The 15998-nt window shown below is 37.0% G+C and overlaps 2 protein-coding genes across 2 annotated transcripts; both read left to right on the top strand.

Moving 5' to 3' along the window:
* The first annotated feature begins 300 nt into the window (after positions 1-300).
* On the top strand, positions 301-10651 carry LOC135597545 (ethanolamine-phosphate cytidylyltransferase-like). Its single transcript, XM_065090633.1, has 9 exons — positions 301-792; positions 2920-3155; positions 3584-3765; positions 5004-5075; positions 7493-7560; positions 7716-7836; positions 9291-9356; positions 9442-9564; positions 10272-10651. The coding sequence occupies exons 1-9, from the start codon at positions 467-469 to the stop codon at positions 10341-10343; spliced, it is 1266 nt and encodes a 421-aa protein (XP_064946705.1). The 5' UTR covers positions 301-466; the 3' UTR covers positions 10344-10651.
* Positions 10652-14998: 4347 nt separating this feature from the next.
* On the top strand, positions 14999-15998 carry LOC135596646 (protein LURP-one-related 8-like). Its single transcript, XM_065088708.1, has 2 exons — positions 14999-15313; positions 15407-15998. The coding sequence occupies exons 1-2, from the start codon at positions 15059-15061 to the stop codon at positions 15794-15796; spliced, it is 645 nt and encodes a 214-aa protein (XP_064944780.1). The 5' UTR covers positions 14999-15058; the 3' UTR covers positions 15797-15998.

Consider the following 15998-nt stretch of genomic DNA (forward strand, 5'->3'; position numbering starts at 1 on the left):
TTGTATACCAGTAGTATTAAAAGTATATGAAGTCAAGTTAATATTTTTTATATTGGTAAAATTCCATGATTTCCATATATCTATATATATATATTTCTAAATAAATAAGTACTTAAAATTGTTATGAAAATTTAGGGAAACATTAAACCCGTTCTCACCCGATGGCATTCGTCCTCGATAACCGCCCTCGCACATTGAACGGTGGCTGCCCGATCCATTTGATCGGACGGCTCTTATCGATCCATCATCACGACTGTGTGTGTGTCTCTCTCTCATAAGGAGCAAATCCGCACCCGCTTGCTCTCCCCGATAAATAAATAAGCACCACCTCGCCTTCCCTCCCCCTCCCCCATCTCCGATCGAGAGACAGGCTTCCGATGGCAGCAGCTCCGCCGTTCCCACAGGAACCCTAAGAGACCAGAGACGTTAAGCCCCAGATCAGATCCATCTCCCACCACTCCGTGGGATGTGGCGCCCGATGGGATCCCGAGGCTGCGCCATGGACGTCCTCGGAAGCGCCAGCTGCGTCGTGGCGTGCCTCCTCGGCGGGCTGCTCCTCGCGCTCTCCCTCCTCTCGCCGCCGCTCTCCGGGGCGCGGCTGCCTGGGATCCGGCGGAGGCGGAGGAAGCCCGTCCGGGTCTACATGGACGGCTGCTTCGACATGATGCACTATGGACACTGCAACGCCCTGCGGCAGGCTCAGGCGCTCGGAGACCAGCTTGTTGTCGGGGTTGTCAGTGACCACGAGATCACGGCTAACAAGGGGCCTCCCGTCATTCCTCTCCACGAGAGGTATGTAGATCTTCTTATGGATTTCTTGAGAAGTTCCTTTTAGGTTTCGTTGCCTTTTGTTCTTTTAATCTTTCTTTCCAACTTTGGTAGGTTTGTAGTAGTTATTTATTTCTATGGTTTCCATTATTCAATGAATTGTCATCACTTATTCTTCCTGCCATTAATTTTGTTAATCATAAAAACTTTAATTTTTTTGGTTAGCTATGCGCTTTCATATTGTTTTTTTTTTCCCACATCTCATTGTGAACTACATACAATTAATGACAATCTCTAACTTGAGTTTGACGGAGTCCTTTGGTCACTGGTCAACGCAATCTAATTGCTCATATGTTCTCTCATTAAGAAAAAAGTCTTTGATGTCATAAACTCAATCTTAAGCACATCTATTTTCTTTTTAAATATACAATGCCTGATTTTTTTTTTTGGGGATTCTTTGATTGTTCACTGGCTTTTTTTACTTTTGCAATTAGTTACGATATGCTAAATTTTCGTTCGCTGATTGGTTTTGCATGATACTCACCTCTAAAATTCTTTAGTATTTAATTTGGATATTCTTGAATGCGTGTCATCACCTTTTGAGCACCTGATATGGATGACCAGTTTATATATGTTGCTACCATTCTCTGTTAATATTAATATGCCAGAATCCCTACCACGCTGCCCTTTGAAACTTGTGAGATGAGACCAACTTTATGAATCTTTACATTACTGCTCCTGATATTGACTGATGTTCCTGACATTGCAAACTATTGATAGAAACTTTTATTCTTTCTCTAGTTTTTGGCATTCCAGTTCCATACCTCTCTTACCTGAGTTTTTCACTCACATACTTCTTGCATAATTTTAATATTTTCTAGAACTCACTTTTGGTCTGATCATCTTGTCACATCTTCTAATACATATTTTAATGCTAAAATTTTATCCAACTTTCTTCACCTTTACAACAATGTCCTTATCTAGGGCTATCAATCTCCCTATATATTTACCCATCAACTTAATTTCATATAAATAAGCTATGTTGATTCACCTTCTATTCATCATCTTCATTTATTTTAACCCATTCTTTGAAAGTAATTCCATATTCCAAGTTGTTTTTCTAATGGTATGACTCGAGGATAATTTCTGTACTCACACTGGTCTTAACTCAGTACTGGAACCATTGTATCTTTTGTATAACATATGGGTGCTGATGTAATTGATTACTTTCAATTGATCTCTTAGCCGACCCTTTACATTTGAAGGCACTCAGATAGTGAAGATGCTTCATGCCATTTTCCGATGAGGACCTAGCCCTGCAATAAAGTCATGATAGAGTTGTGCTCATAAGATCTGAGAATTTTTTTTTTTGTTAGTTGTTGACTGCCTAATGCAATCCTCCTTTTATGGCACTTGGTACTAAACAGAGAAGCAGTGGTCACTGATCCCTGATAGTTGGATTTCAAATTAACTAGTGATTTTACCTAAATAGAGTTTAATGACATGGAAGGATGCATGTAGCTGCCACCAAATAGTTGGGAACAACATCATTGTGGTTTTCTCCTGACAATCGAATGAAATGATCAATCTTTTTGTGAGCCTGAAAGTTGAATGCAATTGGGCACTTTTTCATGAATATTGTGTGAGATATCATTGACATTTTTCCCCTGAAATTATATTTCATAATGATCATTATTAAGTCATGAGTGTAGTCTCACCCCTAGTGAAATCTCTGTAAATGCATAGATGATAATGTACATGTGGACACAAGACTTGTTTCTACGTTCAGCTCTTAACTAGTCGGCCTTGTATAGAATTCTTTCTTCACTTAAGATTTTCAAAAAATCAATGCATCTTCTTATCTATACAACACTGCATAATCTATAAGTATGTTGCTTTGAGTTAGACACCGCATAACATCCAATTATATAATTGGTAATTTGAATTGGATATGATAAGTAGCAATTGTCTTCTTCTTTAATGTTTTGGCCTCGTAATTAATTGAGCACAAAACAGTAACAAGCTTGTCGCTTATTTCTTTATATTTTTCATAACTCAAATTATGACTTTAGTTTTAAAAATGACATTTAATGGCCTCAGCTAACTATATTATTCTCCATGTAATTATTTTATGTTTCATCCTTTTGGTAGGATGTTAATGGTAGGTGCAGTGAAGTGGGTTGATGAGGTCATTCCAGATGCTCCTTATGCAATCACTGAAGAATTCATGAATAAGCTATTCACCGAATACAACATAGATTACATAATCCATGGGGATGATCCTTGTCTGCTGCCAGATGGTACTGATGCATATGCCCTGGCCAAGAAAGCTGGTCGCTATAAGCAAATAAAAAGAACCGAAGGAGTGTCAAGCACTGATATTGTTGGTAGTCATCCTGCTCTAGCTCTTGCTTTTCTGTCTATGTTCATCCTTAATCTGCAATCAGGCATATCAAAATTGAAAATACAATCTGTTTAGTACTTGGGATGATTCAGTTGTGGTATTAGCATGAAGGATTCAAATTTCATGATATGACAAGTTTCACTCTAAATAGTGTATATGATATGTCAATTTAATCCACGTGAAAGACCTCTTCCTAAAAGTAAATGCACCTATTTGGTAACAAATAACATTTGCATACCTCACTTTCATAACTTGGTAAGTATCTGGACCACAGCTTATTTTTCTTTTGTCATGTTGGTCAAATTCTTAATCAAAATTTGGAAACTTATTAACATTATTCTATTATTTAATTTAGTGTTTGGTCTGCTTTGGAGTATTATATACTTTAACTCATGCAGTTGGGATAAACAGGTCGCATGCTTCTTTGTGTAAGGGAGAGATCACTTGGTGGTAGTCATAATCATGCTTCTTTGCAAAGGCAGTTCAGCCATGGGCACAGCCAGAAAGTCAATGATGTGGGGTTTGGCACTGGAACTCGGATATCCCATTTCTTGCCTACATCTAGGCGAATAGTGCAATTTTCAAATGGCAAGGTAAATTCATTGAGGACTTTTGAAGTTACAATTACATAATTAATCATACTAATTTATATTATTTGTTTAGTGTATTTTTCCTGATTGATGTAAAGTTCATTTTCTTGACGTTCTTTTTTGTTGAAGGCAATAAATAGACTTCTACAGTTTGAGATTTGGTTATGATCTCTTGGAAGCATGTATTTGCAGTCCTAATAAAGTAATAATACTTAATGCAGTTGTTAAAATTCATGTAGCACAGTACATTTGATATAACAATTCATAGTGTCATATTACAAAGTCGTCCTTGTCATTTTGTTTTTCTTTGTTTGAAGGTCAAACAAGGTCATTTTCTTGCATTCATCATACCTTTCTGAGATGACTAAACTACTGATAATAATGAGTCCAGCAGCTACTTTGACAAATCCAATATGGGAGAAGGATCAACTTCTAAGTATGAAAATTGTATCCAAGGGCAAGCATATGTGATTTTTTTGTATATGAGCAACAAGGAAAATATCTCGAACCTGATACTTGAAACTTTCGTTAAGGCCTTCTTTTAGCACCTTTGCCCTTGCCTTTCCTATGACATTCTGTGTATATGGTGGAAAGTCTATATGTTTTCTATTTCCTTATTTCCTGATCATTCTCTGTTTTTCGAACTGATAATTACTTCTCCTTTGATTTTTTGTGTTTTATTAAATTAATTGTTCAATGAGCATGCGTGCATTACTTCATTTAATCTTGTCCACACATCTGCTGAAATTTTCAAAGTAACTCTGTTGCTGCATGTTGAGCAGCAATGTGTTTATACATCAATATCATGTCTTTCACATAGAACTTGTTTTGGCCATTTTGTGTTCATCACTCAGTATCATGATCATGTATTTGTGTCTGACCATTCATTAAGCAGTAGAAAAGTTGAGCTCAGAGAAATTTCAGGGATAAGTGTTCTGTTGTAGATGGATAATTGTCAGTTAAAAGCATTGTTTTGAACTCATGGAGGAGTAATGTATTCTTGTGGTGGTGTTTTAAAGTTCAAAAAATTGTATTTTTCCATATAATCATTGTAAGGTCTAAGCACTTTTTAATTATATTATTTTATAATTGATATAATTGCACAAAAAAAATCTTGACTACCCATGTTTTCTTTGTGCATGGTTTGTGCTACTGGCTTATTAATTTGTAGGCTTTTGTTTGTTTTACAGTTCGAACATGTTGTCATTCTTATCTAATTCACTGCCACTATTTTCATACAGGGTCCAGGCCCTAATGCTCGGATAGTGTATATAGATGGTGCATTTGATTTGTTCCATGCTGGGCACGTGGAGGTATACTATAGCTTTATTTTCTCCCTGTTCTCTTCTCTCTGAAAAATACATTTGGATTATATGACAAAACCAGAATTCATTGGGAAAATGGATTTTTATATCAGTTGCTCTGGTTTTCCTTGCTTCAGTCGGTTATTTACTCCTCATAAATGATTCTCCTTTTTATGATCTAACCCTTTGTCATGCCCACTTCTGGAATATGCCTCTCCATCAGTTTTATATATTTTTGGCTGCTTCTTGGCTTTTGCATATAGATTTTGCTCTAGCTTATGGCTGCTAACTTCTTACATGTGAAAATAGATTAGATTGAAGATTTTATTGTCTTGGTCTTAATTACCTATGTTTCATCAATTTTCTTGCCACTCTTTTTCCAATTTTCAGCTAATTGAGCTTGATTTTCCTTCATATTTGTACTTTGGTTCTTGTTACCATAGTCCTTACAAGCTCAGGATTTACTAGATCCAAGTTCTCCTGGAGTCTAAGCCTAGATACTGGTTCAGATGTTTAGCTTAGTTGAGCAAGGGACTTCAATGTTAAAAATAAATGAAAAATGTTTTCAAAGATGGAAAGGAGGCAGCAGCAAAGGCAGCACCAGTAAAGAGGAGGGTAGCAAACAAAAAACAGATTTTTGGTATTGACAACAATTGCAATTTTTTTAGCTTCTTGCTGTTTGAATATTTGGTCTAAGAATTCCAATTGGGTTGTTAATATTTAAATAACAGAAGACAAAAATGATTCTAGGTAGGTAGATTATGAAGTTCCTCGGAAACAAAGGGAGTGTTATTGGTAGAAAAGGAAGAAGCCTAAGATGATGGAAAAAGAAAACATTAGAGGTAGCATCTACAAGATCAGAGAATATATTTATGTAGGAAAAAAGCGAAGAGAGGAAGCAAAAGGGGAATTTGGCTGCAGGAGGAGAGATAGAAAAAGAGAATGAGATATTACAATTAAGCAAGAGAGTGTAGAAAGAAGAACCTGATGATGTGAAACCTGGCCATCAGATCTTTATCCCCTTTTCTCTTTAGGGAAATCTTCGTAAAGCATCTTCCATTCTTTCCATTTTTTAACAAATAAAACTTTAAAAAGAATAACTGAGACTTCTAATTCTTTTAACAAAAGTCTAAATCTAAATAATTGCATGACATATAATTTAATTAGTGATAAATATGGAGTTGTGTAAAAAAAATGTATGGCATAATATATGTATTCTCTGTAGGTGATCGGGACTTTCAAAAAGGTGCTAGTGATGCTTAGCCCTACAGTCTGTACCTCAGTAAAACCTATATGCTTTAACAAAACCGTGACCAATGACTAAATTTAGGTGTGTCTGGCTTCTAGCAAAGGCTACTTTGATTGCTAGTGATCATATATATGTCTAGGATTATATAACAGTGAAAATTTTCATTTGGCTGCAAAGCTACTACTCTTGCTTCAAGCTTACTTAAGGCCATTCTTATCCCTGAACTAATTTTTTAGGAACTCATTCTTTTGTGGAGGGTGGCAGAAGTAACAAATGAAGAAGGTAGACAAATAAAAAAGAGGTAAGAAGAACAGTACAACAGACTAAGAGAGTGAGGTAAAAAGAATCTGATTGGTGTGTACCTTTTGATCACCAACTCGCAGATCCTTTTCTGCTTCCAATAGCAGGAAACCATCTCATATATCATTTTGCCTTGTTTTGGTTCTCAATCAATGGAATTCTTAACATCTTTCATAAGCAGATTTGCGCTGAATAGGTGCACCACTTAGAATCAATAGTTAGTAATAACTAATAAGTCTTGCTGTGTAGACACTAATTACTTCTGAGAAAGCTCAAAAGCTGTGCAGTTTTGTCATGCCTGTAAGTCTTGATTATTCATGGGTCAAATTCTAAACCTTGTTAAGTCTTTCTAATATATCTGATTACACTGCTTCATCATACTACCATATTGGCAATCTTAACCGTCTGATGTTTAACTCTAGTTCAAGTTAAAATACTCAATACTTGAAGTTGAAAAGTTCTGTCAAAACATATTGTTATGTAATAAAGTCACTGAGAAACCAGTGGTAGAAATTAACAAGTTAATATTGTGAATTATGACTTTGCTGAAATACTCTCTCTTAAAGGTGTCCTGTAGTTTGAGTGCTTCATAGTAAATCTTGTTGCACTGAAAAATACTTTGCTCTTGCTTCCAGGTTACTTGGGCATTGTGTTTTCTGAATTAACTTTTAATATTCCCCATCTGCTGTATCATTTATCCAGTTGTAGCACCATGAAGTTTTCAGTCATATTTTTCTTCTAAATTATTGTTTGCAAATTTATTGATAGTTTTTCCTGGCCTTGGTTTTGAGATGAACTTTCTATTTGTGCTTTATAAAGTTTTTGTCATTGCTCTCATTGCTTTCCTACCAATGATTAATGTCAATTTTGTGTACAGGTACTACGGCTTGCTAGAGAACTTGGAGATTTTCTACTTGTCGGAATTCATACTGATCAGACAATTAGGTTTCTTTCTCACTTTTCGATTCCTATCTTTATCAATTTCTTCGTTTTTTTTTTTCTAAATTGTTATTCCTATATATCTCTCATTCTAAATTGTTAGTTCACTAATCCTCTTTTTTTCAGAGAATAGATAATTCATATTTTGTTACCATGTGCAGTGCTACTCAAGGACCCCATCGTCCAATCATGAATCTCCATGAGAGAAGCTTGAGTGTCTTGGCCTGTCGTTATGCAGATGAAGTGATTATTGGTGCCCCTTGGGAAGTTTCAAAAGATATGGTAGGTAAAACATGCATTTATATTTTATGATCTTAATTTCTTAGAAGAGGAAAACAATTGTTGCATGCTCATGTTAAAAGATATGATGAAGTGAAGTCTTAGCATAAATCACCATGAGTTTCACTTTTCTTGAATGAATTTCAAATCTCAGTAATCTTAGTAGCTTAAAAGAGGCTGCAAGTTTTTGGCTAAGTGCATCTTGATAGGGTAGTTGTGTTTCTTAGCATTTTATCTTCCATTAGTAACTGACATAGTTCTCAGAAGTTGCGTGGTTTCTTGGAAAAAAATATACTTGCAAATTTTTTCCTGAATAAATATTCTAATTTGTGTTGTTTACCTTATTAAAATGTTCATTGATGTCGAGGAATTTGAAGTGCTTGGTTTCTTTGGCAATCCACTTCATAAACAAATTAACTTGCACTTGGTTGTCAGGGGTGAGCGCTGCCTGTTTATTCTGAGCTTTGATGAAGCCTTATGTTTAATGGATGTTGATATCTTTTTGGAAATATTTTTGTTCAATCATAAATCAAAATTTGTCCTTTAGAACGCCAAGAATATTCTTGTACCTGTACTAATGTGCTAAAGCATAATCATGTCTTGATCTTTATTCGAATACCCATGATGCTGGAATGTTTATTTTAGTTTTTCAATTTTGAAATCATGGTTGTACCTGTTGGCATTTTAGTCTTCTGTTAGACCATTTTGTTTAGGAGCTATCTCACTATCAACTATGTTTTTTATTTTTTGTGCAAGGCTACTGTGACTCCCATCTCACTGCACACTTTGTAACAGAGGGGATGTCTACTAGTCTTAGTTTGTGCAATAGCAACTTTTTTTAAGGTTTCTTTGTAAAAGGGTTCTCTTTGAGATTTGGATTTCCAATCCGATTGTAATTGATAAGTTCAGGTTTTTGTTCTGGTTAACCATTCTTACATCTTGAAGCTTTTAATAAGATGTTCTGTGCTCTAGACATGGTTTAAAATACTGATCAAACAGATAAATACTGACTCGCTTGCCATTCTGACCAAGCACAGCTAAATGGACCATACTGTTTGGTTTCACTCAACATATCAAATTTATTTATTTTTCCAACGGTACCAAGTAGTACAGTCTTCTTATGACTCAGTATCTCAATACCATATCAGTCAGTCGTACAGGTTGTTGAAACCAGTCTTGATTGGTATTGAAAACCTCGGGTCTAGAAGTAATTTTAATTTCAATTTGTGTTGAGTGTTGACTTAAGGGCAGGTTTCTTAACTTCCAAAAAGCACTTTCTTCTTCGTTTAAGTTTGTTTGAGCCACTTGCTTTTGATTACATGAATATTTGAATTTGTGAATGAGCTATTTATTGGATCCATCCATATGCTTACCATTGGTATTTCTCCTACATAAGGTGACATTTCTTATTTGCCTGTTAGACTAACTTTGGTATTTCCACTTTTATGAGTTTACAGATTACTACCTTTAACATCTCCTTGGTTGTTCACGGTACAGTAGCTGAATATATGGATTTTTCAAAGGTACCTTGCTGATTTTTGGATCATATAATATCGCAAAAATGTGAATAACCAGATTAAGTATATTACTGCCTGACTAACTTTACAGGAAGAGTCGAACCCATATGCTGTTCCAATGGCTATGGGAATTTATAAGCAGTTGAATAGTCCGCTGGACATCACGACTAGTACAATCATCAAGAGGATCGTTTCAAATCATGAAGCATATCAGGTAATTTCAGACAAGGTTTCAGATCTTGAATATTTACCTTCGTTCAAGTACCAACATTATAACACAGCTTGGATACCAGTAGAATATGATTAATTATTATTATTATTTAATTATTTAATTAAATGATACCAGGCAGTATAGGCCAATATGTCAGCCATACAAGTACAGAACCTGTAGGTTATCAAAACTTGTTTAGACTTTATTCAAAATTTAAATTGTTGCTTTCAATTTTTTACACTATTAATGACGGTTATGTTTATTGTGTTCATTACCTTGTATCATTTAACATCAATCTTTGTGAAGTGAGATCCATATTTATTTATTTTTTAGTAGTTAAATAGTTTGCCTTTGGCACATCATTCAATATATAAATTTGACTAGTTACAAAAACATGGCATGGACAATAGATAATTTATTCTATAAGTGGTGGCTACTGCTGATGCTCGATTTTGGTGCTTAAGTGCTGATACTTAGTATCAAGTGGATTGAGACCAGATAAAGTTTTACTTTTGATTCATAAAATGCAACCCAACGTCATTTAGACGGTAAACATTACGGTTCAAGCATTTATGTCACATTCCCAAGATCAAACTAAGGCTCGTTGTTTTAAATGGTCTTCTGACCCTACTTTAATTTTATGGATATTATGTGAGAATCCCTTCTTTATCATTCGAGTGATTAAATGGTGGCAGCTTTGCATTATGCAGAAACGAAATGAGAAGAAGGAAGCCAGTGAAAAGAGGTATTATGAGACCAAAACCTACGTGTCTGGAGATTGATTCCCGGGAAGTCAACAGGAACTATTATTTCATGAATCCTCACATTTCTAACTCCTGCAGCGAGTGCTGGTTTAAATATTTGAGCCAACGATAATTAGTTCAGGTCTTCATTGGCATTGTATTTTTTCAGATGATAGGCTGGAAGTTTGCTGGTTATACGACTAGCATCCAGTGACAGTCTATCAAATTTTCTTGTTTTATTCAACTTGTCTAATTTTTTCTTGTTGTTGCACCCTGTAATTTGAGTTCCAGTTGTTTTGTAATTGAGATTTTTTTTAGATTATATATATATATTTCTGTTTTCCTTAGCTTGAGCAGAAGCAGCATTTTGTCATGTTGTCCATTTTCTTTTCAGTTGTTGAGGCGTTTTTGGATGGATGAAGCATAATATGAACAATCATAATATGAAAAAAAGTAATTTTGATTGATTAAGAACCATTTTCTTATTTATATTTATATATATGGTGATTTTTCTTGTTGTTTGTTGATATAATCATAAAAGTTTTCAGATATTATGAAGGGGTTAATTATAGATTATTTTTTGTAATTAATTATCTTTAGTATTCTCATTCTTATACTTTCAAAAATTACATTAAGAAATATTTTTTTATGTTATTTCTCATATCGTCGATTTTATTGATAGAAATTTTATAAGATTTATCACTGAACACGTGTTAACTCTATTCTAGTCGATCACGAGGAGAAATGAAATTAAATATTTTACTGAACACGTGTTAATTCTATTTTAGTCCGAGGAGAAATGAAGTTAAATATTTTACTTTTATAAGTATATGGATCTTAATATAATTTTTGAATATATAAATATTAATTATAGAAGTTAATATGTAATTAGTCTTCATATCATTAAAGATAATTGAGTAATGTTTCTCTTATTTGATTTGAAGATAGAGGATTGACTCTAAAATCTTGCTATCAATAATAAAAATCTTTGACTCTTTGAACAAGTTAGTTAAATCACATCATCAAAAATTGATTTCTCTGTTGTTGTTCGATGTTCGGTGATCATTTGCACGTGAGTTGATCAGCCGACACTATCTCAAGTCTGATCTGCATGAGGAACTCTGGTCCCACCGGAACTCTTGATCGCTCGATGTGGTGTCTAAGTTCGAGACATCTTTTCCTACGCCAAAATCAAGTGTCGCAGGGAGGGGAACCCCTTGTGGTACCTCCGAGTTCAGCTGTATGTTTATAAAGAAGAAAGTGTCAGACCTTGATAACTATGCTCATTATTACCCTTTTTTTTATAGTCATTTTTTTCTGAAATTTTTTATTTGAATTCTTTAGACATGGTACAATCTATTGATCGAGATCATAAATGATAGAAGATATTATAGATCTCGACACATGATTATGGAACCTCGAGACGAAGATGGGATGCCCGGCAATCACGTCAACGCAAACATGGAATCTCGGGACGAAGATGGGATGCCACGTCGGATGTGCCACCACGGACTCAAGACGATGGTCACTCCTCTTCCACGCTATCTAGAGTCGCACGAGTTAGCACCGTCCTGGCGAGGGCTACTCTGGAAAGCTCGGGACGATGCCGCGCAATGTCGTTCTACACATACCGAGTGACGGTCATCCCGAAGGTACAAACTCGTCACCCGGGAAGTCAATCGCCGCACGCAGATTGTGTACGACTGACCCTCAAGCACCATAATAAAAGCCCTTAGCTAGCATCTTGCAAGGAGCGATGTGAGCTTTCTACAAAAGTCCACTGACTTGATCGTTGGAGGGGCCTAAGTCGGGAAACCCCTCCCCTCCCAACTTAGGCCAACGTGCAAGAACCCGACAAAGGACGAAACAGAGCGCGCCCACCGAAGAGGCTCATCTGGAACCGACCACGGGCTCAACCAATTCCCGACGAAGGCATGATTACTAGGAGGATCCTGGATATCAATAGTCGGACCGAGCCATGCTGACTCCCCGACCACAGCGTAGAGGTTCACCAACAATAAATAAGTAGCTAATATAGCGTGTTTACACATTTACCATGTTTGTTTGCTCATTTACACATTAATAGGAAGCAATGATATGATTTGATATATATTCTTCTTAACACTATCCTCATGTGGCCGGCAGACTAGTTCAAACTCAACACGTGCAACTTGAAATGATCCCAGGATATGTGGCTCGGATAAATCTTTGACTAATGCCTTTGCAATCTAAAAATTCAAGATAATAAATAAGATATGATCCATCGATCGATACAAAGAATTGAGTTATACGCAAACTCATTTAATACTTCAAATTTTATTTTATGCTAAAAAAAACTAAAAATAGTCTCATTGTCATTCTTTTCCTGCGCATCACACATGATTTTTCCTTTCTTCTGGTAGTTCCAATGACCTGTCAATGAATGGCATCACACAGTCTCACGGCGTTGCCAAAACCATGTCGGGGTGGTGCAAAGTCACACTCCGAAAGCCCCACTCTCTACGCTGATGGCTCTAATATCGCATGGTTTTTATAGGGGGCAGTCTCTCTCGAGGTCCCCCGTAATTGTTGCTTCTGTCACTGGGAATCCCGTCTCCTTTTGCTCCACCTTCTTCTCTTTTGATGGTCTCCACACAGCTTACAAGTGGTGGCATTACTTCCCATACGATTTCAGAGAAGATAGGAAAGAACTGCTGATCCCATGCAGCAAACCAAATTAATTCTGGCATCCAATATACGAGGGGAGAGCATAGGGAAGAGAATTACACGATTGTCTCAATCTATGAGTAAGAACACTATTTGTGACAATTATTTTGGTATTGGAGATTGCTGGTAATCTCGAAAACTCAAGTCCTAATACGAAAGCTCAATCTATATTGACTCTTACATCCTTTCTCACATGCAAGTCAGTCTCCCTAGTAATCATAATATTTTCTTTTTCTTCTTCCTCCTTTGCACTGTCTCTCATCTTCTAGGGTTGAGAAATGAACAAAGTGTGTTTAAACCTGCAGCTAAAGGAAGACACATCCATGATAGTGTCATCTTGTCAGCTTGCGTTGGCTTGCCATGTGAGTGTCTCCTGAGGAGGTGGTGTGCCCATCTGGTGCAGGGCCAAGCTTGTGAGCTGTAGTCATCTCCATGCCCCTACCTTGCCTTCTTGTTAGAGAACCAAATCTGTGTTTGATGAGGACCTTTCTTCAAGGATGTGCCAAAGCATCATTGGCACTGCCAAGTGGTTGGAAACCACATTGTTTGTCATGTACTTCTGTCCCCTCCATGGGAGATCTCCAATGTGCTATGTTCTTGTTGCCAAGCCACTGCAAAATTTAGTGTACTTGGCATTCATTACCTCTCTCTACTCTTCTAAGGAACCTAATTGTTGAAGCTGTATTGGTTGTTCACCAGAAACATCAAGTGCTTGCTTAACTGTACATTTATTAGAAGCTCAAGTTGTCATCTTTTGTCTTAGCAGTGGTCAATTACCTAATAATTCTGTCACTGGAGGAAGCCTTGCACTCGACTTTTCTCATAAATATTTGATAATGACTTTTATTGGATTTGACTAATCTAAGAATTTTATTTTGCTCATAAGAAAAAAACATATCCCATCGTAAGATCGATATTTCATATGATAAAAATATTTATGATACTTCAACTAGAATATCGGATCAAGATATTATTGGAAAGGGAAAAAAGAAAAGTACCTCTTGGGAAACATATCTAGAGCCTTTTTCATAGATAGTTTGGATAATCGTTGGCATTTAATGGATAGTTATTTCATACTCGATAATTTTATTGAGTTATTAGATGTGAAGAGTCATTCAAACCATCAAACCATCGTGATGTTGTGAATGACAATACGGGTGACGAAGCTCCACTATAGACACATCATGTTGATTGAGTATTTAACTTGGAGTTAAGCGGTTAGTGATATGACATGACACCAAATGTACACATGTAATTTTTTCTTATATCACTTATAATTAGAAAGATATCATCATACAACTTTGACGATTTGATGATTCTTCTTATGTTGAAAATTTTGTGAAACTTATCATATGTTATTAGAAAAACATATTGGTACCCAATCATTTATAATAATCCACAAAGAAGATTTATATTAGTCTCATCGAAACATTTGAATGGTTAGTATATTATATACGAGCGTCTTATACCTATAAGCAATAAAACTCTCCTAAAACAAAATCTAAGTATTTAATATAATTAATTATAGATTAATAAATATTTTTACTTAAATTTCTAGAGATATAATGTTAATATTCACAAATAAAAAAATAGAAACTTATGCAACCAAAGTATAAAATCTAAGGGTAGGATTCGCTCAAATCTAGAGATAGATCCAATTATTATCATATATATATATATATATATATATATATATATATATATATATATATATATATATATATCCTACCAACTACAATTCCCTAATGCCGCCCAAAAGATCGATATATATTGAGTCACTTTCAACCCCGCAAGTGCCCAACAAAACTATATAAATTACATGATATTAAATCGAATTAGTATATTATACACTTCTAATCATAGCTCGAGTTAATGATCATTCTCCCAACCAATATTACCCGCGGCGGTAATTGGACACTATCCTTCCCGGGGGCGTTTTCGTCCATGCGTCATATATATATATGTATGAGGTCTTCCTTCCACCATAGCTATATCCTCTCTCTCTCTCTGTCTCTGTCTCTCTCTCTCTCTGTGAACACCGCGGGATAATGACGAAGGTCCACCCGAGCAACACAGTCCCGGATCTCGAGTTCCCGGAACCCGCCGGCACCCGGCGGAAGGATTCGAACACTGTGGTCTTGACGGTGTGGCGGAAGTCCCTAGTCTTCAGTTGCAGCGGGTTCACGGTCTTTGACGCCGAGGGGAACTTGGTCTTCCGAGTCGATAACTATGGCTCGGGGAGCACGGGGGAGATCGTCCTCATGGATGCCGCCGGGAAGCCATTACTCACCATCCGCCGAAAGGTGCGTAGAAATGGGCCGATGAGCTTGCTGTAAGATAAGCATCGGAAGATAGCACGGGTTACTGAGTCGCTCGCCCTGGTTTTTTGAGTGCAGAAGCTGAGTTTCGGGGCGACCTGGGTGATATATGACGGAGAGGATGTCGTCGACCCTCTCTTCTCCGTCAAGAAGCACTCGAACCTCCTCCACTCCAAGGTCCTCGCTCACGTGACCTCCCCGTGCCGCCGCCGCCGCCGCCACCGGGGTGGCTGCGGCGCTGGATACGAGGTCGAGGGGTCGTACTCGCGGCGGAGCTGCACCGTCTACGACAAGATGCGGCGGAGTGTGGCGGAGATCCGGCGGAAGGAGGCCGTAGGAGGCGTGGCCTTCGGCGGCGACGTCTTCCGCCTCGTGGTCCATGCAGACGTCGACACGTGTCTGGCGATGGCCATCCTCATCGTCCTGGATCAGATGTTCGGATCAAGAGTGTCTCTGATCGACGGCTGAGATCTCGAGTTCGGACGGACCCCTCTCTTCTCCCTTCCTGGCTTGCATGATTGGATGCGTGCCATTTCAAGTTCTTTTTCTTGTTCTTTTCCCCCTTTTTTTGAGGCCTTTTCTTAGATCGCAAACTAACACAAGGCAAGAAGAACAGAGTGTATAGAGTTTCATTCCAATAAAACATCACTTCTGATATGTAGATTTTTTA

Source organism: Musa acuminata, chromosome BXJ1-11 (genome assembly GCF_036884655.1).
Source record: "Musa acuminata AAA Group cultivar baxijiao chromosome BXJ1-11, Cavendish_Baxijiao_AAA, whole genome shotgun sequence".
Lineage (NCBI taxonomy): Eukaryota > Viridiplantae > Streptophyta > Magnoliopsida > Zingiberales > Musaceae > Musa > Musa acuminata.

What these genes read in the sequence shown, in the direction of transcription:
- LOC135597545 (XM_065090633.1), top strand. Translation starts at nt 467, where the DNA reads ATGTGGCGCCCGATGGGATCCCGAGGCTGCGCCATGGACGTCCTCGGA. An exon ending in CATACTGATCAGACAATTAG is followed by an intron (nt 7,561 to 7,715) that starts GTTTCTTTCTCA and finishes TACCATGTGCAG; the next exon opens with TGCTACTCAAGGACCCCATC. An exon ending in AATATATGGATTTTTCAAAG is followed by an intron (nt 9,357 to 9,441) that starts GTACCTTGCTGA and finishes CTAACTTTACAG; the next exon opens with GAAGAGTCGAACCCATATGC.
- LOC135596646 (XM_065088708.1), top strand. Translation starts at nt 15,059, where the DNA reads ATGACGAAGGTCCACCCGAGCAACACAGTCCCGGATCTCGAGTTCCCG. An exon ending in TACTCACCATCCGCCGAAAG is followed by an intron (nt 15,314 to 15,406) that starts GTGCGTAGAAAT and finishes TTTTGAGTGCAG; the next exon opens with AAGCTGAGTTTCGGGGCGAC.